The sequence below is a fragment of the Lycium ferocissimum genome, unplaced genomic scaffold (assembly GCF_029784015.1).
Source record: "Lycium ferocissimum isolate CSIRO_LF1 unplaced genomic scaffold, AGI_CSIRO_Lferr_CH_V1 ctg1011, whole genome shotgun sequence".
NCBI lineage: Eukaryota > Viridiplantae > Streptophyta > Magnoliopsida > Solanales > Solanaceae > Lycium > Lycium ferocissimum.
In genome coordinates, this window is record NW_026713156.1 from 169,956 (window position 1) to 194,988 (window position 25,033).

Below are 25,033 nucleotides of genomic sequence, written 5' to 3' on the forward strand. Positions count from 1 at the left end.
AGTTTCGCAAGATTGGGAGGGATAAATTTTAGCAAAATTGAAGCTTAAAATTAAGGGCAAAGTGATTGGCTTAAATTGCTGCAAAATGAAAAATATTATTAAGTTGGGTAATTAGTACTTAAAGTGTCTATAAAAATATAATTAATCGGCCTATATCACCCTATGGTTCCTTTTATTTTTATATATCGATGGTGTTTACGCCAAGTAGAAAATATATTTAGTCCAAAGTGTGCTATGAATATGTAATGCAAAAGGAGGCTAAGTTATTGCTCAAAGTCTTAGATAAACAGTACATCTCTTCGTCTTGAAAACTAAAACCTTGTTACGAAGATAAAAGTACATAAGTTGACAAATAGCTAGGAGTTGTTCATCTCATGCAGAATTAGGAATTAAACGTCTCATTACTAATATTTCTTCCATTTTCATCCTGGCTAGCTCAATTATATCACCTGAAACCAGAATTAGGCAGATAGAATTAGATAGCACTAGTTACAAGTATATCAAATTTCAAATGTAATCTTACAAGCTGTTTATTTGTGCTACGTTGTGCATCTTTTATTTAAAATCGGGAAACAAGATCTACTCTTAATTTGTAAATGCTGGACTTACTTAAAAGACACGAGAAATTTAACAATCAAATTCTGGATAAATCTTCAAAAAGCTAGTAGCTAGTAGAGTAAATCTTATTATACCTTTCTTTTTTTAGGGAAAGGAAATTTAAAAACTACTTCTACTTATTCTTCAACAATGCGTAAAGTACAAGGTAGGATCTTAGTAGGTGAGAAAGCTCATCAATAGCTACATGAAAAAAATGATAGACTTACCTGAGAGTGCTTGTAATGAAAAATATTAGTTAACCTGCTTTATGTTATATGATGGTGTTTGATCGGTATTTAGAAAAATTAAGAGATTTTGGCGAATATCAAGGTATGCATGCTATCTTAAAGATAGAGAAAATGACAAAAAGGACTTCTTATGTTTGGAGGTAGGTTAAAAGTAGTTCCTTAAATATATTGTTGAGCAAGCTTGATCTTTTAAGTTTGAAAAAAATGAGTACTTTTGATTTCTATTAAAATATTTAATAAACTATGTTTGTTAGATTTAATAGCACTGTAAACAAAGGATTTAGCCAAAACATCAGGGAAGGCCTCCCAATTTAAAAAACTAAACCAGACGCCAAAAATAGCACCTCAAAAAACTATATAAGACACCAGAAATTGAAAGAAAAAAAAATAGAAATTGCAAAACCGCACCTCAAGAAACTATACACTAATACTATAAATAGATTTCAAAAAATGCACCTTCAATTTGAATTTCTGTTAAATCTTAGTTTTTTCACCTGTCTCATTTCTAATTATATATTTGAAAGACTATGTTGGATTACCCCAAAGGACAATTTTGTCATTTTTTCCTTAAACATGCCACGATATTTCTTTCGGTATAAGACCACGACATTATAATAAAATGAATAACTTAACATTAAAGTATTTTTAGACATCAAAATGTGTTTTTTGTTTCTTTCAACAGACTAAAACAAAAGAGTGGGTATATATAAAATGGAATATATTAAACAAACTGGAAGAATAGATTAAAAAGGGATAGAATTACTTACTTGCACTTGCTTACAAGGATTGCTAACACCACAATAAGCCTGAAGAGTAATGAAAACCTGATTGTCTAATTCAATTGCATAAGCATAGCAAGGACAACTCCTGCCCAGTATGCTCGTGAATGTTGGGCAACATTCATCTATAGAGCTTGTTTTTGTCATGCAAGTTTTCACCTTTGCTTTATCAGCAGCACTGCATTTCGGCTGCGGCCGAGGGCGGGGCCGAGGCCGGGGGCTAGGGCTGGCAGAAATGGTGGCGACTGCTTCCGTTGTGCCAGCCTTGCTCCCATCAGCTACCAGTACTCCCTGAGATGCACATTTTTCACAAAAGGCTTTGTCAGGTTCCAACAATAACTTCTTCTATAATTTTGTTTATGTATTCAGTATCTGAAATGCGTTGACTATAATCCAGATTCTCTTTGTATAGGGTCCATGTTCATTCAGAGGGAAAGGGCTCCCTAGCAATAGTTTTTCTATTTCTAAGGTTTGAAACAAGATATCTGGTTAAGGAAAGAAAGATTATATTCATATCATCATACTCCTTGGTAACAAGTTAATTACAACTTCAAGCATATGAAAATTTAATTACTATGTTCTTTTACTACTCTATCGATTAGGTTTATATGATACTATTTCGTTTGAGTTTGTTTGAAAAATGATACATTTTATATTAGAAAATATCTAATTTAATCTTTTAACGAGAACATTAGATAGAGACACAAATGTTATGACACAATTTTTTTTTAAAGTATAGCAAATTAAAGAAGGAACTTACTTGAACACTTTTACATGGATTATTGACATCACAATAACTCTCAAGAGTAATTAAAGCTTGATTGTCCAAGTCCTCAGCATAACGGTAACACTTACAGTTTGTGCCAATTGTCCTCTTATATAATGGGCAGCATTTATCTATAGAGACTGTTTTTGTCATGCACCTCTTTATTTTCTTCGTATCGCTATCGCTGCAATTACTGGGCTTGCTAGGGCGTGATTTTGAATAGGTGGCGACGTCTTTCGCCACCACTTGTTGATGGCCGCAAAATGCAATTGCAGCCATCAGGAACATGAGAACCACACACCCTCTAGTCATTCTTGCGATCTCCATCTTATTCGTTTTCTTTCTAGCTAAAGCTTTTGTGTTATGCAAAATAGTTAGTATAGTTTACCAATATATACATATGAAATTGGATGACTGTTACTACTTTAGAAATTAGTTAATACCAAGTGGTCAATAGAAAATAAAAATGTTGACAACAAGTGGAGGTAATAATTCTCAAGTTAACACGGGAGTGCACAAAGTGGACAATTGGTGATAAGTTGAAAAATGTTACTGGTAGGTGAGAAGCTAGGTAGGTGAGAAGCTAGGGGTGGAAGAGGGTTTATTCAATTTTCTTCGTTGAGAAATTATATGAAATTAAAATTATTTTTATTATATAAATAAAAAATGTTGATTTTCCTTAGCTTTTTCATATATATGTTTACTTTTTTTTTATGGGTTGATTTTTTTCTCTTTTTTTTAATAAAAATTCTAACTTCGCAGCTAATTATGTTAGAATTTAGGAATCAAGTTTTCCTATTTTAGATCTAGGTCTAAGGATTTGATCACGAAAACATAATGCTTCCCACATTCTCCCAAGTGGAAAAGCAAATCTAATGCAGACAATAGATTCTCCTAGCCGCCCCCTTGTCATTTGTAAACTTAATCTTACTACTGTCTCTTTGGTCAAAAGTTATCGAAATTTGAAAATATTTAGGAGTATTCTCCACTATTATCGTAATTCAAAGTGAAATAGTTCATCCATTTTTTAATCTGACGAATGCCTTACTTTTAGACTAATTAAATTGTTGGAGCGAGCACCTTGTCGTTGTAGATACAAAGAGATTGACACGACGATGGTGACCCTCAAAATGGTGAAGGACCAAGGATTAATTAGCGCTTAAGAGGATGTACAAAAAATCTTAAAATATCACATTTAAAATTTGAATTGATGCGCTAAAATAAATTTTGAATATGCTTTATCACTATATTAGAATCATTCCTAACATCTAAGAAGTTAAACGATATAGATATCGATATAATAAAAATAAAAAATTTACCCTATTTAAATAGAATATTTCACGTGAAAAGTGTTCTATTGACATTGAGAACCTTTGGTTAGCACAAAGTCTTTAGATATCCTGTTTGTACACCGCTATCTAACCTATTCCCATTTTTTTTTTTAAATTTCAATTCGTCTCACTACAGATAAAATGTTTGAAGATACATATTTGTTCATGCAAAAAAGTTGAAGTGTGCGAATGAACTTTAGGCAGAAGTGTTGGATTTTGAGTTAAGTTCATATAAAAATCTCTCTATATATATAATTGCAGGACATAGGCCGTGTGACGTGGCATTCTGAAAATCCAGCATTTATATTTATCTTTTTTGTCAAATTTGTCTTTTCCAAATATTATTTTTAAAACAAAAATCACCGAGATGTCATAACCCTTCAGTCCTCTTGTCTTTCGTAATCCTTCAATCGTTTCGGTTCCGAAACTAATAGACACCAGCCGCTTGCAGCCTCAGCAATCTTTGCTTGGTCGGCAGTGGTCTCTGTACGTGTTTTGGAGGAAAGTTCAGATGGTCTCGACTGCAGGGGATCAAACCGAGGCTTCTTTATTCATTTTAGTACTTGCCTTTAGAAATTAAATAATTCAGTTTGTAATTATTTTAGTCTGATATCAATTTGCAGGATACTCGAAGATTTGATTATCAAAGGTTTATTGGACCATTTTCATATTTTGAAGAGTTTTCAGATTGAGTACCTTCCTAAATCTCCAAATTAGCAGCTTATTTTCCAGAACACCACAGGTAAACATTTCGGTAGTCACAGTGAGCACCTCATTCTCCATCACTGCCTTAATTTCTCCCATTCTTACACTCACTGGCAGCCTCAATCTTCTTAGAAACTTGCCGCTGACTCCATACGGTGCCATTGATCGTTCTTCGTCCACTTTGAAGACGTGCGCTTCTGGGGTCCCTTTCAATTAATTGTTGCATTTGCAAAAGCAGAGATTTCAGTGCAGAGGATGGGACATTGGCGACTGCTCTTGAAATTGGGAAGCTATCATCCCATGCGTAGAGTGAACATCGGCGGAAGATGTTGCTCTTACGATCGCCATAGAAGCTTGAAATCACAGACATGGTTGAAGAAAACAGAAACAAGAGGATATATAAAGCTTGAAAATTTGCTTTTGATATTAGTGTTTGAATTTATTTGACGAGTTTCTGATGATGAACCAGAGAAGGTGCGGTGTATAGTGGGGCGTATTGTAAAAGAAGTCGATAAACTTATGTTGTCACGCGCCAAACCATGGCCTGAGAATAACACGACACTCGATGCCTGACTGCATGTGACCGACCGAACCATATGGCTTGCTGACTCAACATGGGCATGAACTGCTGCGGAATAAACTATGAACATGCATAATTTAAGTAAGGCATAGGACCATAAATCGTAAGTCTGAAAATATCATAATATCATAATGCGGAATAGTCTGAATAAACATAATAATAATGAGACAAAATGGCTAGACGACTCTAAATATCTGACATAACATAACCGTTAGTCCTAGAAACCTCTAACATGAGTCCGAAGCTGCTAAAAACATGATTCTTGGGACAAGGCCCCTAGCATACCTTAACTGCATAACTATCATAAAAGTAAATAATGAAAAGACCTCGAAGAAGATGGGGCTCACCAACAACTGATACGTCCAATGTCCTACTGAGCAGATGCGTCGACCTGTAAGTCTGTACCTACATCGTGAAATGCAGGCCCCCCCGGCAATAGAAAAGGGAGATCAATATATTGAATGTACTGGTAGGTAAAGCAACTGAATGAAATAAACATGACATAGTAAATAATATGATAAGAATTGAAACTGAAACTGTAACCTGGTCATTATATATATATATATATATATATATATATATATATATATATTAACATGAGTAAAATATATGTGGGAGATCATTAATGTAACCGACATGAAACCACCATGTTAGTACATGGCATCTGATCTCTGCCCGATCAGCTAAGTCATCTTGTACATTGCCGGGGTACAAGACATGAACATGACATGAATGGATCCAAATCCCTTAATGGAGACAATATGAAGGAATCATCCTAATTGGGTGGAGCGATCCTTATCCTACGCTGGCAAACGTAGTTTCAGGTATAAAACTTTCTCGGTAATCTGTGCAACTCCAAAAAATGTGGACATGATATAGCTGGCTAAGAAGCCCATGAATTTCATAAAATGACTTCTATTATAACATGAATGTAGTTATATAATATACCTGCATGAAAACTTGTAGACATGTAGGATTTTCATGAAATTAAGCATAATAGTTCATAACTTGTATTTAAGAACCCATGAAATTCAAAGCATGGGCTTTCATCGATTACAGACAGATTCTCAATCACCAGAATGGAGTATTAAGAAAACAATAACGAATTATCTGTACAATCATGGTATATCATAGTAAATGTGCTAGGGTTATCATGAACATGGCTAGAATCCTAGTTTTGGTGTAACTTCATATTTTCATGGAAGAATGTGGCGTGGGGAAGAACAAAGATTTTCCCACACATAGATAGAAACCCTATATACCTGTTATGCTCCAAACTTGCAATGGAATTCCAAAAGCTTGAACTTTGAACCTTGAGATGGGTTTGCTTGAAAACCCTAGGTTAAGAATAGTAGAGCTTGCTTAGGAATTGATTATACTATGATAGAATCGCCTGCAAATATGCAGAAAGGACTTACCTTGATGTAGGATATGGTTGGGAAGAGAAAACCTTCGTGCTAGGGCTTGGGATTCGTGAAAACTGGTTTTCTAGAATGAAGTGTTGTATTTATACTGTTTGCTATCGGGGAGGATTGATGGTGTCCTTGGACGGTCCGTCAAAATCCGACGGCCCGTCGAGTTGCTTTGACGGTCTGAGTCAGATTTTTTTGACGGTGCATTATTGACGGTCTGTCGATTTGACCGTACTGTCAGCAACCTGAGAAAGTCCAGAGATTTTGCAAAACGAGGTTCTAGGGACGGTGCGTTTTGACGGTTTGTCGACCAATTGACGGTCCATCCCTCTGGCCGTCAAATCTCACCTGCAGAATTGAGTCTGGTTTTGCGACTTAAACTCTCCTTTTTGGCTTCCGGGATCCCTGAGTCATAGACGCGGCTTAGTTTAAAGGTACGAGGAGTTACATATGCAATTCGAGCGTATAGGATGTTCTTCAGTTACTGATTAAGTTTCTACACTATTCGACAAAAAATTTCTAAAATTATTTTCACACTTCTTAGATATCGATGTATCTCAATCAATACTGTAAAGGGGTACATGAAGGTCATTTTTCTTCAATATAACTACTCAGTTTAATATGGTTTTCTATTACTTCCATTCTTTTCTTCTTTGTTTTCTACGTTTTTCTTAATTTTTCTCACGTGAGAAGATAGTCCTTATATGTCAAAACTACTATCGTTCACTCTTGATTGGTGATTTAGAGTATCAACTGTCGTATCTAATTGTTACATTAGTCACTTAATCTTAGTTGTTGCCTATACAGTTCCTATTAGTTCTGATTGTTGATTCAGACATATATCAACAAGACATGTTTAATTGATGTCACACCTCTATTGCTTTACGGTTTTATGGGATTCGAAGGTCTCCAATTTTTCACATTTTTTTAGTTATTTTAACCCTTACTAAAATGGACTATATATAATTTCTTATATATATTCTTCTTTTTTAACATGAGCCTTCATACTTTATTGTGATACACGATCGATTAACAACAAAATACTAAGCAACAAAGATTGCTTAGGGGTATTATTGATGTCTTCTTGATTGAACTACTATTTTTATGGACGGAACTTAAAGACTGAAAGTTAAACTGAAATTTAATTCTTCTTTTGATTTGTATTCGATTAGATTTAAATTTCTTTACTTTTTAATTCATATTCATGTTATTTGAATAGAATAAAACTCGGTCAACTATTTGTAAGTGACTATCTCACGAGCTTTTTTTCCTACCCACCTACCATTTTAATGAATGTACTTTGATTTTTATGATTGTCGCTTATTAGTTTTGGGCCCACCTTTTAACATAACGTGATTAAAACTGTCGTTTTTAGGAACCTTTTCTCAAGCTCAATGGATTTGTCTTTTCAGGACAAATATTTGCAATGCATCTTACTGAATTGGTGCACTTTAAAAGCATTAATGGCATCACTCGATCAGGGGCGGATTTATCTTGGGCCGAGAGGTGTTACGTCGGAAAATTTAACTAAATATGTATGAATAATTGGAAGCCAATAAGAAACATGAAGATGAATTGAATAAAATGACACCATTCGATAGAAACAGATGCACAGCTCACTTGGTCTGGCGCCTTAGTTTTCTTCCAAAGGTCTTGACTTCGAGACTCAACAGCTTCATTTTGTTGTTTTAAAATTTTGTCGCCTCAATAAACAAAAGGATGCTTTGTCCAGCTTTGAACCGTTCTCCTCTCAGAATTTAATAAAACCTTGGACCAATGTTTTAAAATTTTGTCGCCTCAATAAACAAAAGGATGCTTTGTCCAGCTTTGAACCGTTCTCCTCTCAGAATTTAATAAAACCTTGGACCAATTGGTTGATACTAATTTGTGTAACAAGTTGCAACAAGTAATATCTATTTTAGGAGGACCAGTTGATTCATTGTTTTTTTTTCTTCTCTTTCTCATCGATGAAATTGCTGATTAAAGATGATTTGCGGAATCAAATGCATGAGGAGGCTTTCGGTGATCATTTGGTGCCTTGTATAAAAAGATTTATATTTAGTATTATAACGAGGTTATTTCGAATTCATTTCAAAAAATGAAAATTCATCGAGAAGAGTTCTAGTATTATACGGGAGTTGTGTTTATTTATATTGTATTCTTTTTTCAATGTGATGTTATAGTGTTTTATTTATTTATTTTCAATTTAAAATGTGACACCACTTACGAAAAATCATGTGTACGCTATTACACTCGATTATTATTATACATGTAAAGTGGTCCTTCCTTTGCCTAACACGCTTGGAAGGTTTGATAATAAAATGTGCACCTAAATACTTTATAGAAATGCATCACTATTTACATGCATTTAAGAGCTTAAAAAAAATTACAATGTTGGTGGTGTAAGAGCTTTAAAAATCTAATGTGAATGGAACTTCTAATATTAATCTCACCCTTTGTTGAATTACTCATATTTCCCAATTCCCATTGCCAAGGCTAAGTTCTCAGTATAGAAGATATTATAACTAATTCATTTTTTTGGGTATACTTTTTAGAAGTTCAAATATTTTTCTTGACTTTCTCAACTTTTTAAGAAGAAGATTGTTTGATGAATTCTACATATCAAATAACCGCGCGAAGGGAGTTCACTAGTGATTGAATAAAACTACATTAATTGAAGTTAAGCCGAGAGACTATCGGATACAGCCTCTCTATCAAGATAGATGTAAGGTCTGCGTACACTCACTACAAGAGAACATGCGATCAGCTAGGAATTTTAGCTAGGACAATCAAATTCCTAGCTAATAGTTCATATTAGCTAGGGATTTAGCTAGAAAACTCCTATTTCCTAGCAAACTATCTTGTTCGAAAACTTGGCCACGTTATAGCTAGGAATTAGCTAGGGACACCTCCTAGCTAAAATATAGCAAGGAAAGTTTCTAGCCAGGTTTGTAGCTAAATTTTTTGCGGGAAATCCAGTTTGGCGGTAATTCTATTTTTCAAAGGATTACACTTTAGCTAGGATATAATCCGTAGCTAATTTCTAGCTAAAATTAAAGTTTTCTAATCTGTAGCTTACTTTTTTGTGGGAATTCAAATCTAATGCCATTGTAAAAAAATTAAAAATTGTTATGATCTCTAGCAATTTTGTTACTACTACTATTTATTACTACTATATTATATTTATCAGATCTATTTATTTTTTGTTTTACATTTAAATATTTTCATTTATGTAGTGTAATTTATATTGGTAAATTTATTCTATGAGTGGTATTTTATTTTATTCATGATAAATAAAATAATAAAAAAGAGAAAAAAAATATGGGCAAAGACCTCAAACCTCTTACCGACTAAACCTTTTTAATCCCCAAATTCTCAATTGATCCTTTGGTGCACAAATAGAACACTCAATTATTTGACAACCACTTAAATTGAAGACTTCAACTCAATTTAAGGCCGTGGAAGATATAATTTAGATAAAAATATTTTTTTCTAACCACTTAAACTTTTAGATGAGATGACCACACACTTCAACATGATATTAAAGCAGATAGAGGTTCTGAGTTCACATTTCAGTGTCATCCATTATTGAATTTTTGACGTGTTTGGCTCATAAAAAGAATTAGGCCTGCACTATTGCGTTGAAGACATCATTAATTACACGAAAATGGGTCAAAAAAAGCCCTTAGTCTATTAAAATGACTTTAATGTGTCATCCTTCCACCTACTGTACTCCAACTGCCTTAATTTCGGGTTAAGAATGCCCTTTTAAATTCCACCTATTGAATCCCAATTACTCTTAACGTTAGTTTTTCGGGTTAAAATTGCACCTTATTGTAACTAAATAATGAGAAAGCACATGTGAATCTTTAATTAAACAGGTTGCACTAATTTATTGGTCCAAGTGGCCCCAATAATAAACAACCTGACCATTTGCATTAACCTAAAACAACTAGAAACTTATTTGAGTTCTGAAATGGTGGATTTGACTTACCAGACTAGAAACATTGAGTTCAACAACCAACAAGCTTCAAACGAAAATAACTCTAGTGTATGTAACAACTCAAGAGTTCAACGAAACTCGATCGTTATAATTCAAATTTCTCATTGGCATTCCATATAGAAATGATATTCAAAAATCAGAAATATCTCAATATCTCAGATACAAAAACACCCAATTGACCACAAAATAACTTTTTGGGTTTAAAATTCAACTCCAGCTTCGATGATTGTTCAACAATGACAATCCAACACAGATTCAATTCCAAACAAGAATTTGTGATGCCCCTAAAGGGGAGCGGGCTGGTGTAGGCGGATCAAGCAGGACTGACATGTTTCTAGGTAGGTAAGCTTATGAAGAAGAGGTGCACATGACACACCTTAGGCAAATCCCACATAAGAATGGAAAAAGAAATTGAACAGATTTATAAGGCATAACTCAAATTCACATCTTGCGCATTCTTTTGGCAGTCGATATGGCGAAGTCCGAAAAACAAATTCATGACGGTTATATTGGTCAAAATGTGTCGATCCGTTAGATGGACATGCGTAGCATGAAAAGATCAAGATTGAGACAAGCGAGGGAGTCCAAGGACCGCGCTCCTAAGGCGAGCATTGTGTGCATGAGTTTCCGACTATAGGTGCCCGGACTTTGTTTTGAACATGCACGACGCATTGTGACCTGGAGAGTCATCTAGTACATCCGGTAGGCGGAAGTTGAGGATATTGCTTACTATTGCTCATTCCAAATTCACGACTATTTACGAGCATTCGATTTATCACTCAAGCAACCTGTTTTAAGGTTCCAGTAGATAGAATAAGAATTTATTTCTCTCTAATTCGCTATTTTAATTATATTTCATGCTTAGCCGAGTCTCTTATTATTACTTGCTGCTTCAACTCTAACATCAAACATTTATGAAATAGTTGAATTTATTTTATTGTTATAGATCCCTTTCAAATAAATTCAACCGATTTTCCTAATAATTAAATTTTAGGCTAAACACCGGCCTATGTTCAAAGTGGACAATTTGTGCCATAGACTTGGATCGTGACAAATTCATTCGGCCTGGGCTTAAGCTTCTGTCTTGATATTCTTATCTACGTTAATTTGTTTGGATAACTTCATTTTATCATTTTAGTTACTACATCATATTAGCTATTCGTAATAGTTATTGACTATTATAATTTATTATATATAATGACTATTGTTATTTTATTCAAAAAATTATCAATTTACAAAAAGTAGAAGTAGCACTTTTATTTTTTTGTGATGGTATATTTTCATCTTTCCTTACTACATGATATTCTTAAATGGTTATAGTATAATGATACTAGATTTTTTTTAAGTTTATATCATTATTTTCATTTAAGCTTTTTAGAAAAGAAAAAAGAAGAAAAAATTTAAGCAAATAAAAAAAGAAAAGTCTAAGATCTGAAATTGGGGAAATTGGCTCCAAAAAATCAAAACTCCCTCCCAAATTTTAATTTCATTTTCATCTCAATCTCTCTCCCATTAACCCCGTCTCCCTCCCAAACTTTCCCTCATTTGAGATATCACGAACCCCTTCACAAAATCGGATGTCACCACCACAATTTTCAATCGGCGAACTCTCCCGAGGTAACTTCCTCCTTCCTAATTACCACCTCTCCCTCGTTCTTATCTCATATTTTCCCTAATTTCATGTAAATGATTAACTCCTGCCCATTGGATAGTTGTCATCACCCTTTCGCCAGCGAACAACAACTTATAAGTTCTCAAAACGACGAGGTGGGATGATATATTATGAAAGAAATATGTAAAAGACACTACTAAAAAAACAGCATTTTCCGACATAAAAAAAGGGTCATTTCCGACCTCATGAGGTCGGTTTTGGTCAAAAACCGACCTCAAAACCGACCTCAAAATTCGGTCGGAAAACAGTGGGTCGGTATTCTTACCGACCTCATGAGGTCGCAAAAAACCGACCTCATGAGGTCGGTATAATTTTTTACGCAGGGTATTAATTAAATAAATTACCGACCTCATGAGGTCGGTAAATTATATTAATAATATAATTAATGATATGGTTTACCGACCTCCTGAGGTCGGTAATTTATATGAATATATAATGTATTGTTTTAGATTTCCGTCGTCATGAGATCGGTATGTTACAATTTTTGCAAAATATTTGTCGAAACCCGTAATATTTGGGAAAATATTTGCAAAAAACCGACCTCATGAGGTCGGTAATTTTCAATTTCTTGAAAATATTTCCGGAAAACCGACCTCATGAGGTCGGTAATTTGCAATTTGTTCAAAATATTTGCAGCAAACCGACCTCTTGAGGTCGGTAATTTTCAATTTCTTGAAAATATTTCCAGAAAACCGACCTCATGAGGTCGGTAATTTTCAATTTCTTGAAAATATTTTTTAAAACCGACCTCATGAGGTCGGTAATTTTCAATTTCTTGAAAATATTTCCAAAAAACCGACCTCATGAGGTCGGTAATTTTCAATTTCTTGAAATTTTTTCCAGAAAACCGACCTCATGAGGTCGGTAATCTGCAAAAAAATTAGCAGGACCTAGCTGCTATTCCATGCCCCCCTGTCAAGATGAAAACAATTTTAGATTCAACTAAAACCAGCTCAAATAGCTGCCAACAATTCACCAAACTACTACAAATAATACTTCAACAAACACATATATTACAATCACCAATACATCAAATTCAATTCGAAACTACTTCAAAGTTAAATCAAAAAACGTCATTCAAACATTCACAAGAGACATTAAACTACTTCAACGTTGGCAAACATCCACAAAACATTAAACAAGTCTACACTAAGTTAAGTCTACAACATTAGACTATTTCACCCCTCGCAAACATCCACAAAACACTTACACAATCCACAATCCACCACAATATTAACATTCAAACATGCCTTTCTGTGTTTGACACGTGAGTCCCATCATCATCCGCACCACTAGATTGAGTATGGGGGTTACGAGCATCATCAGGATATGACGGAATCCCCCTCGAAGCAAGTAGTGCGTCTAATTGGGCCCTCATACCCTCAAACTGCACGTCCCTCCGCCTCTCCCTTTCCTCTGAGGCCTGTAGTTGGCTAGATAGCTCGGCAATCTTTTGCTCCATGGCCATAGCACTCACTCTATCAAACGACTCGGTATTGGAAGAATGTAGGCCTTCCAGGGGCGACCGGTATTGACGAAATGCACGATGTGGCATTCCGTAAGCTGTGCCAAACCTAGTGGGACCACCAACACTCTCAAGCCACCTTTCCTCCATTTGTTCTTCTGTCAGCTGTGTGTCGGGTGGCTGAGTACGAAGAAACTCCGCCTTTGAATGTTGATATTGATTCTGAAATTAGAAGGTAAAATTAGCAACCAACTTAAATCTCCAATTGAACAAAAAAGCTATCAAACATTTCGTAAACAACCAAAATAGAACATGGTTGAAATCAATACTACTAACAATTCAACTAAAGCATGGTTGAAATCAATACTACTAAAAGGAAAACAAATCAATACTACTAACAATTTTTTATTTCCTTCAATATCAACTTGCATTCGGGGAAAGCCAACCTACATAGTTTTTTACTAGATATTCAAATACTAATGAATAGGGCTGGGCGTTCGGTATTCGGTTCGGTATTTTTAAGATGGATGTGCGGTCAATGGTCATACAAGATAATGATCACATTCACGAGAAGGTTTGAGAAGCACACATCGAGGATAACACCATGGTTAGTGAAGGTGTTAAAAAGGATGAAATAGATCTAAAATCACATGGAAGGAAGTTTTCTCTAAGGACCTACAATCTCCAGGGATCTATGAAACTTAGCAAGTCAAATCATTTCACGGGCCTGGTGAAATGAAAAACTGAATGATCGAACACAAAAAAGAACAAGACCTATATAGGCAATACCTATTAGTCGAGAACTTTTTCTAGACATTTTAGCACTTTTACTATAGCACTTGCATACTTTCTAAGTTTAAATGGTTTAGCCATTCATATATATACACGTTTGGAAAATACGGAGAACTACTAATACATTGCTTTAAAGCATGGTTTCCATTTCAATTTGTTTTGCAGGTTTTGACAGCACAAAGTTTAAGAAAATAAGAACACTTTTGAATTTTGTCCAATTTTAAATTAAAGATTTTTCAAACGTACCAAAACATCCTTTAATCTTGGCAAATGTCTTAAACCCAGAACTATGGAAAGTTGGAATTAAGCAAGGAAACCAGCAAAATAAGGAAAAGCAGAACTATCACTAAACTTTTTTTAAGATGGTTAGGTTAAAGGCAAATAATAACAAGGAAAGTAAGACAAACAATGTATGTTATTGATGGTATTGGACCTTGTTTGGTTAGTGGTCCATTTTCATATTTTGCATACTTGCATAACATTTGTTCTCTCATGAGATAAGTTTAAATGAAATACCAGAAAAAGATATCTAAAAGAATTCATATAGCCGACCCCAGTTTATTTGGGACTAAGGCGCAATTGTTGTTGTGTGCAACACAACTAAGTATACATTAGCTTTAAAGCATGGTCTCACGGGTGAATATGAGCTTTTGTTTCAGTACCGAATAGAGAACTGAATTAACAAAGGGATAGGAGAAGAAGTAGGAGAAACAGAAGTTTTACTTATTTTGTCCAATTTTAGGGAAAGAATAGAAGGATAAGGGAAGGAAAGCTTTAAAACATCTTATGTCTGTTGATTGATATAGAGAAGCCACGACACTGGCGAAATCAATCAGCTATGCATTAACCAATCAATTTTCAAGTAAGTCACTCGCTACAGACAACTCAATCTAACAAACCAAAATATGAAAAATAAAGGGAAGCTTACGTAGGTCCGCTTAGCCCGTTCCTCACACCACCGGTCTGGATCATTAGTGTTTGCCTTCTTCTTCACGTGAGTGATCTTGAACGCCTCATCTTGAGGCACTGGCGTCCCCCGTTTTAGTTCCTGCAAAAGAATAAATTGATTAGACATAAATACAATAAAGTAAATTCACAATCCTTCAAGTATACTTAAGGTGGACTTGCCAGCTTCCTCCTCACGGCCTCTTGGCTCATAGCCCCACTAGTGTGTAGGGAGCCACCCTTCGTCGAATTTCTAGCCTTCTTTCCTATGGCACTCAATTGTAAGAATCTTTCATTAGTTGCCCAATAATGCAGTAGCTTGGCATAGTTTTCAGGAAGGATCCACGTAGGCTTCTCGTTAGATTCGCGAACCCTTCCTAACATGTCACTTAGTAAGTGCTGAGCTTTCTTCTTGAAGTTTTGAGTTAGCTGCTTCTCATGTTCCGGGTGCCAGACACATTTATCCTGCAATGAAAAGTAAATGATTTTATTAATAAGGAATCGATCAATATAAGCGAATTGTTTAAATAAAAATAATAAATGCATATACCTTAAACGCATAATAGATCTGTCTCTGGCGATTTGGTGACATCTGGCCCCAAGTAGGTGAGTCTTTAAATAGTTTTGCTATCTCATCTGTAAGGAGTCTTGAAGCTTTGTCTGGTAACCAACTACCAAAAATATAAAATTAAACACTTAGAGATGATTTGGTGCATAATCTTTGGATAAAGGCAACTGGTGATAGGAGTGCTTCTAAGTGCATCAGTTACATGGTGCATCACATTGCATTATGGATGGTTCTGCTATTTAGAGTTGAGGTGTTAGGAATTTTGTTCAAAGTTTCTTGCCTTTACTGTTCAATTGATTCTATTTGCACAGAAAATGGTATGGAACTGGTAAAAATAGTGGCCTGGTATTATCTCATTGATCCAGTTTATACAGGAAATGATTTGGGATTTATGTATAATTCTTTTGATACTGAAACTTGTGCTAATGGGGGTACAAGGTCTGGTTTCATGGTTGATCAGACTAGTATACAAAATTAGGCATCAAAACAGTCTTTTGCAAGTTTGGTGCTACTGCTTACTTCAGTTGAAAATTTTAAAGGCAGTAGGGGTAAAACTGGACACTACGGGAAAGTTTTTCTGTCACTCTGGTCAATTTTAAGGTTCTCAAATGTAGGCTGGTCCTTGCAGTTGGCTGCAGATACACTAAGTTCAAGCATGATCCTTTTATTGACCATTTCCCAGTGTGTGGTATTAGCACCATGTGCTCTACTGAGGGATGGACAATAGAGGGAAAATGTGCTGATATTAGGTGGTTTCATGGCATAAGCAGGACACACAAATGGAGCAGTTTATCAAGGGAGCAAGCGGTGAAAATAGCATCGCGCTTGTGCTTGTGCAAAGACTAGATCGGGGCACATCATCATTCTTGCATTTGACTTTGTTCGTTCAGTCGTGTCGAGTTCACATAAAACGAACTGCATCACTAGAGCAAAAAGAAACAAAGGCTGCAAGGGCAATGTTCAGCAACCATAAGAAGGAACAGATGCAGCAAGAGAAGAAGGCAATATATGCTGCAGTGACACAACAATTCATATGCAGATGGTTTTGCTGTTTTTTGTTCTGCAGTAACTGCTAAGGGAGCAAGATTCAGAACATGCAGCAGGTTACACTTATGCAATCAGGCTTGCAGAGAATGATATTCACAGTCAAGTGCAAATTTGGTTATATATGCAAGCCTGCATCAGCTGCAGATTCAAAGTAGTAGCTTTTTGGTTTATTCTGATCATCAGGAGCTCAATATCAATGTATTCATTTCATTTTTCAATTTTTATTCCAAAATCCTAGTAGAATTTGTTTAAAAAAAAAAATACCCGTATCCCGCAGGCTCGATGATGAGTCGCCCTGATGAGTCATAAGATTCCAGTTGTGGAGCACGTACACCTCCAGGTAAGTCATTTGCGGCAGGAGTGTGAGGCGCAGAACTACTTTCTCGACGGTCAGGACCCGTTATCTCATTCTGTTCAGTAGATGATGGAGAATGATGTGATGCAGTTGGGCTAGGAGTGGCCGTCGGAGTACCACTAGACGTAGCCCGCTGAGATCCGGAAGTATACCGAGTGAAGCCCTGTGGGGTAGGATAACCTGGTGTGGACATCATCGAGGGGCTCTGGGGAGGCGCCTCAGTAAAGCCCTGGCGTGGAGCCATATAGGGCCGACCAAAGCTATATGGAGGTGGAAGACTATATGCAATGCCGTTCATGAGAGGATCATGAGGCAATGGAGCACCGCGTGGTGGGAGACGTGGCGACGGGCTTCTATCTCTAATCACAAGGTTTTCCGCATGTCTCTGGGGAACCCCCGTCTCCTTAGCCTTCTTTGTTTTCTTACCCTTCTTTTCACCTGCCATCTATACAATAATATATGTAAGTATCGCAAATATAAATTAATAGAAAAGAAATACATAGTAGTAGTAATACATGTTTGTTACTATAATACTTTATTATTGTATCTCTACTACAAATCAAGCATTTTACGTTTCAAGATTCTATTAAAGAATATAGCCACACTATATATATGCCTGGAAAACATGCAGAGTGACATTTGCTGTCTAATCTCAATAGATAATAAGCCAAAAACAAGAATATAAGTGGGGAAAACTCCTTAGAACTTTAGAATACTACCAAGAGGATTGATTAAGAAATAAACAATGAGAGCAAAGTTCTACCTTTTCTTGAATGGTCAGACTTATTTGACAAACAACTCAAGCAGCCCATCATGGTATAATAGCAAAAGATCAAAGATATAGTTGAGTAAAGTTTAAAAAGACCAGAACTTTAGGTCTAGTCACAAAGAAACTATAATCACATAGCTGACTCATTTGCTAATGTGAAAAGTCCATAATATTTTATAAAGTTTACTGTGAGTTTCATGTTTTACCTGAAAGAACACAAAAGACAGCTGGATTCAGTGCATATATCTCATATAAAAGCCTGATCTTGATGGATGAGAATATAAAATCTTGAAGAGAGTATTTCACTTTTTTTCACTTTGATTATAATGGTGAAGAAGAGATCCTGTAAAAGATTGGCCAACCTACTCAGCTCATGAACAACAATTGTAATGCATCATATATCGTATAATGTCAAGATTTAAGAGTCTCATCCATGAGGTAAATTTGCATATTTTCTAATGTCAAATTTTCATCTCTTTCTGCTTGATCGATATATCTCAATCAGGCCACCCTGTGATGACTATCGGAATTCCAATAAAAGAAGCAGGAATTTGTGGAAGGTTCTTATAGTCTTTCACTTTTTTGTTCATATAAGAGTTAGTTTTTTGAGTTTCTTGTTTTTAGATATTCTAAGCTGGTTGTCTAGTAACTTACCTTACAAGAAGAAGTGTTACATAAATGTAGCAAGAACTGCCCATGTGCGAAAAGGCATGCAGAATTGAAGGTGTAAAAATAAGTTGTCTATAACAATAGCTAGCAAATTAACTCATGCAGAGCCAAATTTTTAGTGACTCAATTAGATATAAAAAACTAACAAACAAAAGATTTTCTAAAAGTAGGATCCCTGTAGGATAAGCTAGGCATGGACAAGAAATCTCAGTAAGGCCAACTGCTTTACTGAAAATATCCCAACTTATCCCAACAATGAAATATTCAGGACCGACATTATTTTTATCTTCCATTTCAAAGGAAAAGTTAATCCTAGCAGAGACATTATTTTTACTTCACAAGGATCTAATTATCTCTTCACATTTAGTTTTTCAGTTGTCATGAATGTCACTTTGGAGAGTCATATCAGGGACTACTAAATAGCAGAGCCCAGCAGAGTGTTTCGTCAGCATACATGGCCAAGCTATTGGTGCTTTTCACCTGAACATCAGGTCACTACCATTTTATCAAGTTCATATTTTCTACATGCTTGCTAGTTATGTTAGTTTGCCTCAATAGGATTAGTAAGGTAAAATTCTAAAACATGGAAAAATCCATAAAACATACCACTACACCGTCAATATTGTCAAGTGCATTACCCCTCTCAGATCTCTAAAATGTCGAAATGGCTCAAAGAATGTCTTCGTTGAGGTATCTGAAAGGAAACAAAAGAGAAAGAATCAACATAAGGATGTTTTTAAAAGGTTAAGGAGGAAGAATAAAGACACACAAAATGTAATTTCGTAAAAGTTGCCAACTTCAAAACACTGATAGTATTCGAAAACCGAGTAATAAAGCTAAACCATTCCAGATAGAACCTATAAATAGGAAGTAAACAATCGGCTACTAATTTCAAACATGTAAAGAAAATATGTAAGTATAAAAAAATACTTACTGATTGCTATCAATCCTCATCCCCATCCCCATCCCCATCTCCCTCTTCTGACCATTCTTCCTCATCAGTTGTTTCGTTTTCATTATTACATTCATTCACCTCTGCATTAATTTCTTCTGCATTAATTTCTTCCAATATGTGTTCTGCATGCTCTAAATCATCTTCTAACTCATTGTCAACTGTTTGGTGAACAACTGATATGTCGTCATCCTGGAACGCAACAGGCAACACATTCTCCACTTCCACTCGACCCACAGGCTTGACTTTAATTACCACCCACCAAGCAGACTTATCTGGACGCAAGGGATAAGGAGCATAGTACACTTGTCTAACATTTTGTGCAATAATGAAAGGATCATAAGCCGCATACTCCCTCGTGTGGTTTACTTCTATGATGTTATACTGCTCAAGTACCCTTGTACCTCTATTTGGGGTTGGATCAAACCACTTGCACCGAAAAAGTACAATTCTTTTTTTTCCACCACCAGAATATTCCAATTCTAGGATCTCCTTAATTACACCATAATAATCGACCCCGACTTGGTTTCCATCCCCACCTTTAACCCAAACCCCGCTGTTGTTAGTTTTCATATGCTTAGATCGTTCTTCGGTAGTAAATTTGAAACCATTTACCACATATTTATCCATAGAATAGACCATACCGGGTCCCCAAGATATGTCCTTTAAAAGTTGGTCATGGTAACCATATTCTGTACTATAAACCTATTAATAGTTAAGAAATAGTACGTTAGCAGTAATATAATGTGCACTTTTAAAATTATATTAGCTTTATGAAAAGGCTGTAACACTTACATAATCGTTAAACCACTTCCCAAACTGGTCGTACACTTTTTCAACGCCATTTAAATGCACAAAGTAACTGTCCGATAAAATGGAGTTTGAGTTAGTTGTTATCCCTTGTACTTGGATATTTAGTGCAAAATAATAACAACTTACTCATAATATCGTTGAACTTCCGGGCAATTCAGCAAGACATGTATCGATGCAGATTTAGACTCCATATCATTAAATTCTCTTGTACGTTTTTTTGAACCTGAACCCGGTCGATTGAAGATTGATATCGGCTTCGCTAAAGCATCATTCTCACCTCCTGCATAATGCCGATTGGGTCTGTTTCGCAAGCATGCCACATCATCCCCAAAGTAGTAAGAACAGAAATGAGCTGTTTCCTTAGCAAGATAGGCTTCGCAAATTGATCCTTCAACTCTATGTTTCTGCTTGATACCCCGTTTAGACTTGCCAATAGTTCTGCATAATATTATTTTAAGCGTGATTTTTTTAAAAATAAATTGGTAGGGACAAATAAATAAAAATTTACACCTATTACCTCTCGAAGGGATACATCCAACGACAATGAACTGGGCCTCCGAGTCGAGCTTCCTCCGCAAGGTGAATTGGAAGATGTTCCATCACATCGAAGAATCCCGGTGGAAGGATTTTCTCCAACTTACTTGTTATTACAGGAATATTCTGATGCATCCGATCCAGGTTGTCTACCCTCAATGTGCTGGAACACAAGTCTTTGAAGAACAAACTAATTTCAGTCATAGGCTTCCAGATTCGGGTGGGCAAGCTACTAAATGCAATGGGGAGTAAAGTTTCCATGAAAACATGACAATCATGGCTTTTCATCCCATGTAACTTTCCTTGCGCCATATCAACACGTTTTTCCAAATTTGATGCATACCCATCAGGCATCGTCAAGTTCTTAACCCATTCACAAATCTTTCGCTTATGATCCATTGTGAATGAAAAACTAGCCTTAGGCTTGAAGACCCCGTTCCATTTGTCCTGCAACCATAACTCTTTACGCATACAATATTCCTGTAAGTCCAATCTAGCCTTTGGATTATCTTTTGTCTTGCCCTTGACATCCATTACTGTGTTGAATAAATTATCAAAGTAATTTTTTTCAATATGCATGACATCAAGATTATGCCGAAGAAGATTATCCTTCCAATATGGTAACTCCCAAAATATGCTCTTTTTGGTCCAGTTATGTGCAAGCCCATACCCATCGAGCTTGTACGGTGGTTCTTCAGTAACTTTCGGAAAGTTCTCAACCCTCTCCCAAATTTCCTCTCCTGAAAGTCTTGGAGGTGGATAGTTTCGTTCAATTTTGTTCTTCCTAAATGCATTTTTCATACTCCTAAACTCATGATCCATTGGCAAGAATTGACGATGACAATCAAACCATGAATTTTTTTTGCCATGCTTTAAAGTGAACGATTTAGTATTCTCCATGCAATAAGGACAGGCTAACTTTCCAGCAGTCATCCACCCAGACAACATGCCGTAGGCAGGAAAATCATTAATAGTCCACATTAAAGTGGCCCGCAAATTAAAATTCTGCTTAAGAGAAACGTCAAACGTCTCAACCCCTTCAACCCACAACATTTTCAACTCATCAATCAAAGGTTGCAAGTATACATCAATCAGAACTTTTGGATTACGTGGGCCAGGAATGATGCAATTAAGGAATATATATGGACTAGTCATACACAACTCAGGTGGAAGATTATATGGTGTTAAGAAAACAGGCCAGCAAGAATATGGTGTAGCAGAAACAGAATGTGGAGCGAATCCATCGGAACATAAACCCAACCTAATGTTCCGTGGTTCAGCCGCAAAGTTTGGATATGTTGCGTCAAAATGTTTCCAAGCCTCTCCGTCTGATGGATGACACATAACACCAGGCGGCCTTCTATTTTCACTGTGCCATCTCATATGAGGAGCGGAGCTATTTGATGCGTACAACCTCTTTAACCTTGGTATAAGAGGTAGGTAATGCATCGCCTTAACGGCAACCCTCTTCCCGCTATGAGTCCGCTTAAAACGAGCTCTTCCACAAAACTTACAAGATTCTAGACTTTTGTCATCCTTATAGTATAACATGCATCCATTTTCACAACAATCAATTCTCATCGACGAGAGTCCTAACTTAGACACTAATCTTTTTGCCTTATAGTAGTTTTCAGGTATCTCTAATTTCGGGTCAACTAATTCATGTATAAGGCCAATCACAGTATCCATTGCACCTTGAGGAACATTCCAATCTGCTTTGATGCTTAATAATCTAACAGCAATAGACAATTGAGAGTGGGGACTCCCTTCATATAAAGGCCGACTAGCATTTTTCAATTGTTCAAAAAAATGACTAGCTTCTTCATTTGGAGCTTCTTCATCATGGTTACCATATTCAAAATCGGAATGCATCACATAAGCATCTTGAACCATGTCGTGCATTCTAGAATTTTGGACATTAGGTTCCACTGACCTACTACTTTCACCAACAACAAAGTTTTGAAATCTACCAAAACTACTATTCGTTTCTCCATGATTAGTCCACACTGTATAATCTTTTTCAAAGCCGTCTTTGTAGAGATGAAGCCTAACAATCTCTGGTTTCTCGTAATTCATACATTGACATTTCATACAAGGGCACCTAACCAAGCCATGAATTTGAAAAGTTTCAAGTGTCATTGCATAGTCAACAAAAGCATCAACACCGTCTACAAATTCTTGCCTCATCCCCCCTCGGCCGTCGTTTGTCCTATTATACATCCAAGTACGAGATTCCATCTACACAAATGGTACCAAATTTGAAATTGTTAAGGAACAAATTCAATGAATAATTTAATTCAATGTTCAAAACCCAAATCACCACTTTCCCTAATTAGCAAATTAAAGCTTCAGACTAGGAAAAATTAACTAGGACAATTTAATATAAGAAAATTTTAAAATTAATTATCATTTATTTACTTTTTCCATCCTTTACTAACTAATCTTTTTGGAATAGTAAAGAACGTCATGATTCTGGACTTATTCTTGAATTTTCATAACGAAAAGAATCATAGCCTGAAGACTACTTCGGTACTCCATTTTTTTTTTCTCTACAATTCAACAACTTTAATATCCTTCATTAATTATTTTCTTTTTATATTTCTTTTTTTGTCAAAGTCCTACACGAACTTTACTAATATGACAAAATGGTCTCTTTGTTTTGGCCTAGATTAATGATGCCATCATGCCCCAAATAAAGTTGTACAAAACAATGGAAGACAAAAGACAACAAGATAACAATTACGACGTTTCTAATTCCAAATTACATTAAGCATCAATTCAACAATTAAAATAGAGAAAGCACATTTTGAGATAGGAAAATACATACCAAAAAGATTAAGGATGTTGTCTACTGATCGTCAAAGTTGTCAATAGAGGCAGCACACTGATCTCCTAAATCAAGCACAAACAACTGAGAAAACAAAAGGGAAGATTGGGTCAATTCTCTTCAAGACTCAAACATTTTAGTTAGAGTAACAAAAAAAGGGGAAGTAACTTTGGGAACTAAAACGAAAGAGGAAATTAGTGAATCAAAGGAGAAATTAGGGCTTACCTAGAAGATGGAAAAGGAGACAAGCTTTTTTCAGCTGGGTAAGCCCTAATTTTTCAGCTGGGTAAGCCCTAATTTTTCAGCTGGGTAGGGACGCGGCGGCGGGGCCTGGCAGCAATAATGGTGGTGTCGCCGGAGAGAGGGTGGTGACGTTGCCGGAGAGGGGGGGGGGGGGGGAGAAGGTGATGAGAGGAAAGAGATTGAAATGGGAAAGAGGCGGTATATTTTGATTTTAGTAGACTGATTCCCAGGTCTGTTTGATTTTATTAGACTGATTTATTATACCGACCTCATGAGGTCGGTATATTTAATAATTTTATTTTTAATTTAAATAATACCGACCTCGTGAGGTCGGTATTATTTTAAATTAAAAATAAAATTATAATATATTTACCATCAAATAAATTTCCGACCTAGCGAGGTCGGTACATTATTTTTTCAAATTTTGATACAATATTACCGACCTCACCAGGTCGGTTTATTTTTAAAAAAATTTAAAAATAAATATTACGAGTTTACCGACCTCATGAGGTCGGTTTTTTTCCGACCTAAACTGAGGTCGGTTTTTTGAGGTCGGGAAATCCACTTTTTTTAGTAGTGACTGTTCATGGTATTAAAAAAAAACTGACAATGGGCGGTATGGAGTAATGGAAAGGTGAAAAAAGTGAGGGGAAGACCAGTACCGACTAGTGGTGATGTAGTGGAAGTCAACAGTACCAGCAGTAGTACTAACTCCCACTGTGTATCACTGACATTGTTAGTTACACTTCCTCATGATAGCACTGTCTCTCCGTTGCTTCCCAAATCGCCATCACTTGCCGAGAGTGACACTGATGAAACCGCGGTGCTCAACGAAGAAGATGATGGCCTTGACGACGAGAATTCAAACACCATAGCACTGGAGGAAAGTCCAATTTTCAATTCATTTTCTTTTGAGGATTATGCATGGAGAGTCTATCACGAACGTCTTCTTCTTAAGGAT

General features: G+C 35.9%; 3 protein-coding genes across 6 annotated transcripts; all 3 read right to left on the reverse strand.

The window, feature by feature from the left end:
- Nucleotides 1-241: 241 nt before the first annotated feature.
- On the reverse strand, nt 242-2,749 carry LOC132041406 (uncharacterized). 4 transcript variants are annotated; one of them, XM_059432120.1, is made up of 3 exons: nt 2,385-2,749; nt 1,784-1,915; nt 242-449 (listed from the first exon to the last, which is right to left on the reverse strand). In XM_059432120.1, exons 1-3 carry the CDS (start codon nt 2,715-2,717, stop codon nt 441-443), a joined length of 474 nt encoding a protein of 157 aa, XP_059288103.1. In that variant the 5' UTR covers nt 2,718-2,749; the 3' UTR covers nt 242-440. The 4 variants fall into 4 exon arrangements, with proteins under 4 accessions (XP_059288103.1, XP_059288102.1, XP_059288101.1 ...); XM_059432119.1 differs by having other exon boundaries at nt 1,670-1,915; XM_059432118.1 differs by having other exon boundaries at nt 1,613-1,915.
- A 10,337-nt stretch (nt 2,750-13,086) lies between these two features.
- On the reverse strand, nt 13,087-24,072 carry LOC132041410 (uncharacterized). The gene is made up of 7 exons (XM_059432126.1): nt 23,830-24,072; nt 19,310-19,397; nt 17,175-17,710; nt 15,846-15,966; nt 15,668-15,760; nt 15,279-15,398; nt 13,087-13,780 (listed from the first exon to the last, which is right to left on the reverse strand). Exons 3-7 carry the CDS (start codon nt 17,708-17,710, stop codon nt 13,334-13,336), a joined length of 1,317 nt encoding a protein of 438 aa, XP_059288109.1. The 5' UTR covers nt 19,310-19,397; nt 23,830-24,072; the 3' UTR covers nt 13,087-13,333.
- Nucleotides 19,647-23,189, reverse strand: LOC132041403 (uncharacterized). Its single transcript, XM_059432116.1, has 4 exons — nt 20,986-23,189; nt 20,595-20,906; nt 20,451-20,517; nt 19,647-20,360 (listed from the first exon to the last, which is right to left on the reverse strand). Exons 1-4 carry the CDS (start codon nt 23,187-23,189, stop codon nt 19,647-19,649), a joined length of 3,297 nt encoding a protein of 1,098 aa, XP_059288099.1.
- Nucleotides 24,073-25,033: the final 961 nt, after the last annotated feature.

Bases quoted from the DNA above. Each gene is read 5' to 3' on its own strand.
- LOC132041406 (XM_059432117.1), bottom strand. From the start codon at position 2,717: ATGGAGATCGCAAGAATGACTAGAGGGTGTGTGGTTCTCATGTTCCTG. The intron at 1,916-2,384 runs GTAAGTTCCTTC...TGTGCATCTCAG, and splicing joins ATCCATGTAAAAGTGTTCAA to GGAGTACTGGTAGCTGATGG. The intron at 450-1,608 runs GTAATTCTATCC...TTCTGGTTTCAG, and splicing joins TTGTAAGCAAGTGCAAGTAA to GTGATATAATTGAGCTAGCC.
- LOC132041410 (XM_059432126.1), bottom strand. From the start codon at position 17,710: ATGGCAGGTGAAAAGAAGGGTAAGAAAACAAAGAAGGCTAAGGAGACG. The intron at 15,399-15,667 runs GTTCGCGAATCT...ATTCTTTTGCAG, and splicing joins TAAGTGACATGTTAGGAAGG to GAACTAAAACGGGGGACGCC. The intron at 13,781-15,278 runs GTAAGCTTCCCT...TTCTAATTTCAG, and splicing joins AACGGGCTAAGCGGACCTAC to AATCAATATCAACATTCAAA.
- LOC132041403 (XM_059432116.1), bottom strand. From the start codon at position 23,189: ATGAGGCAAGAATTTGTAGACGGTGTTGATGCTTTTGTTGACTATGCA. The intron at 20,518-20,594 runs GTAAGTTGTTAT...TTTATCGGACAG, and splicing joins GAAGTTCAACGATATTATGA to TTACTTTGTGCATTTAAATG. The intron at 20,361-20,450 runs GTAAGTGTTACA...AACTATTAATAG, and splicing joins GGAAGTGGTTTAACGATTAT to GTTTATAGTACAGAATATGG.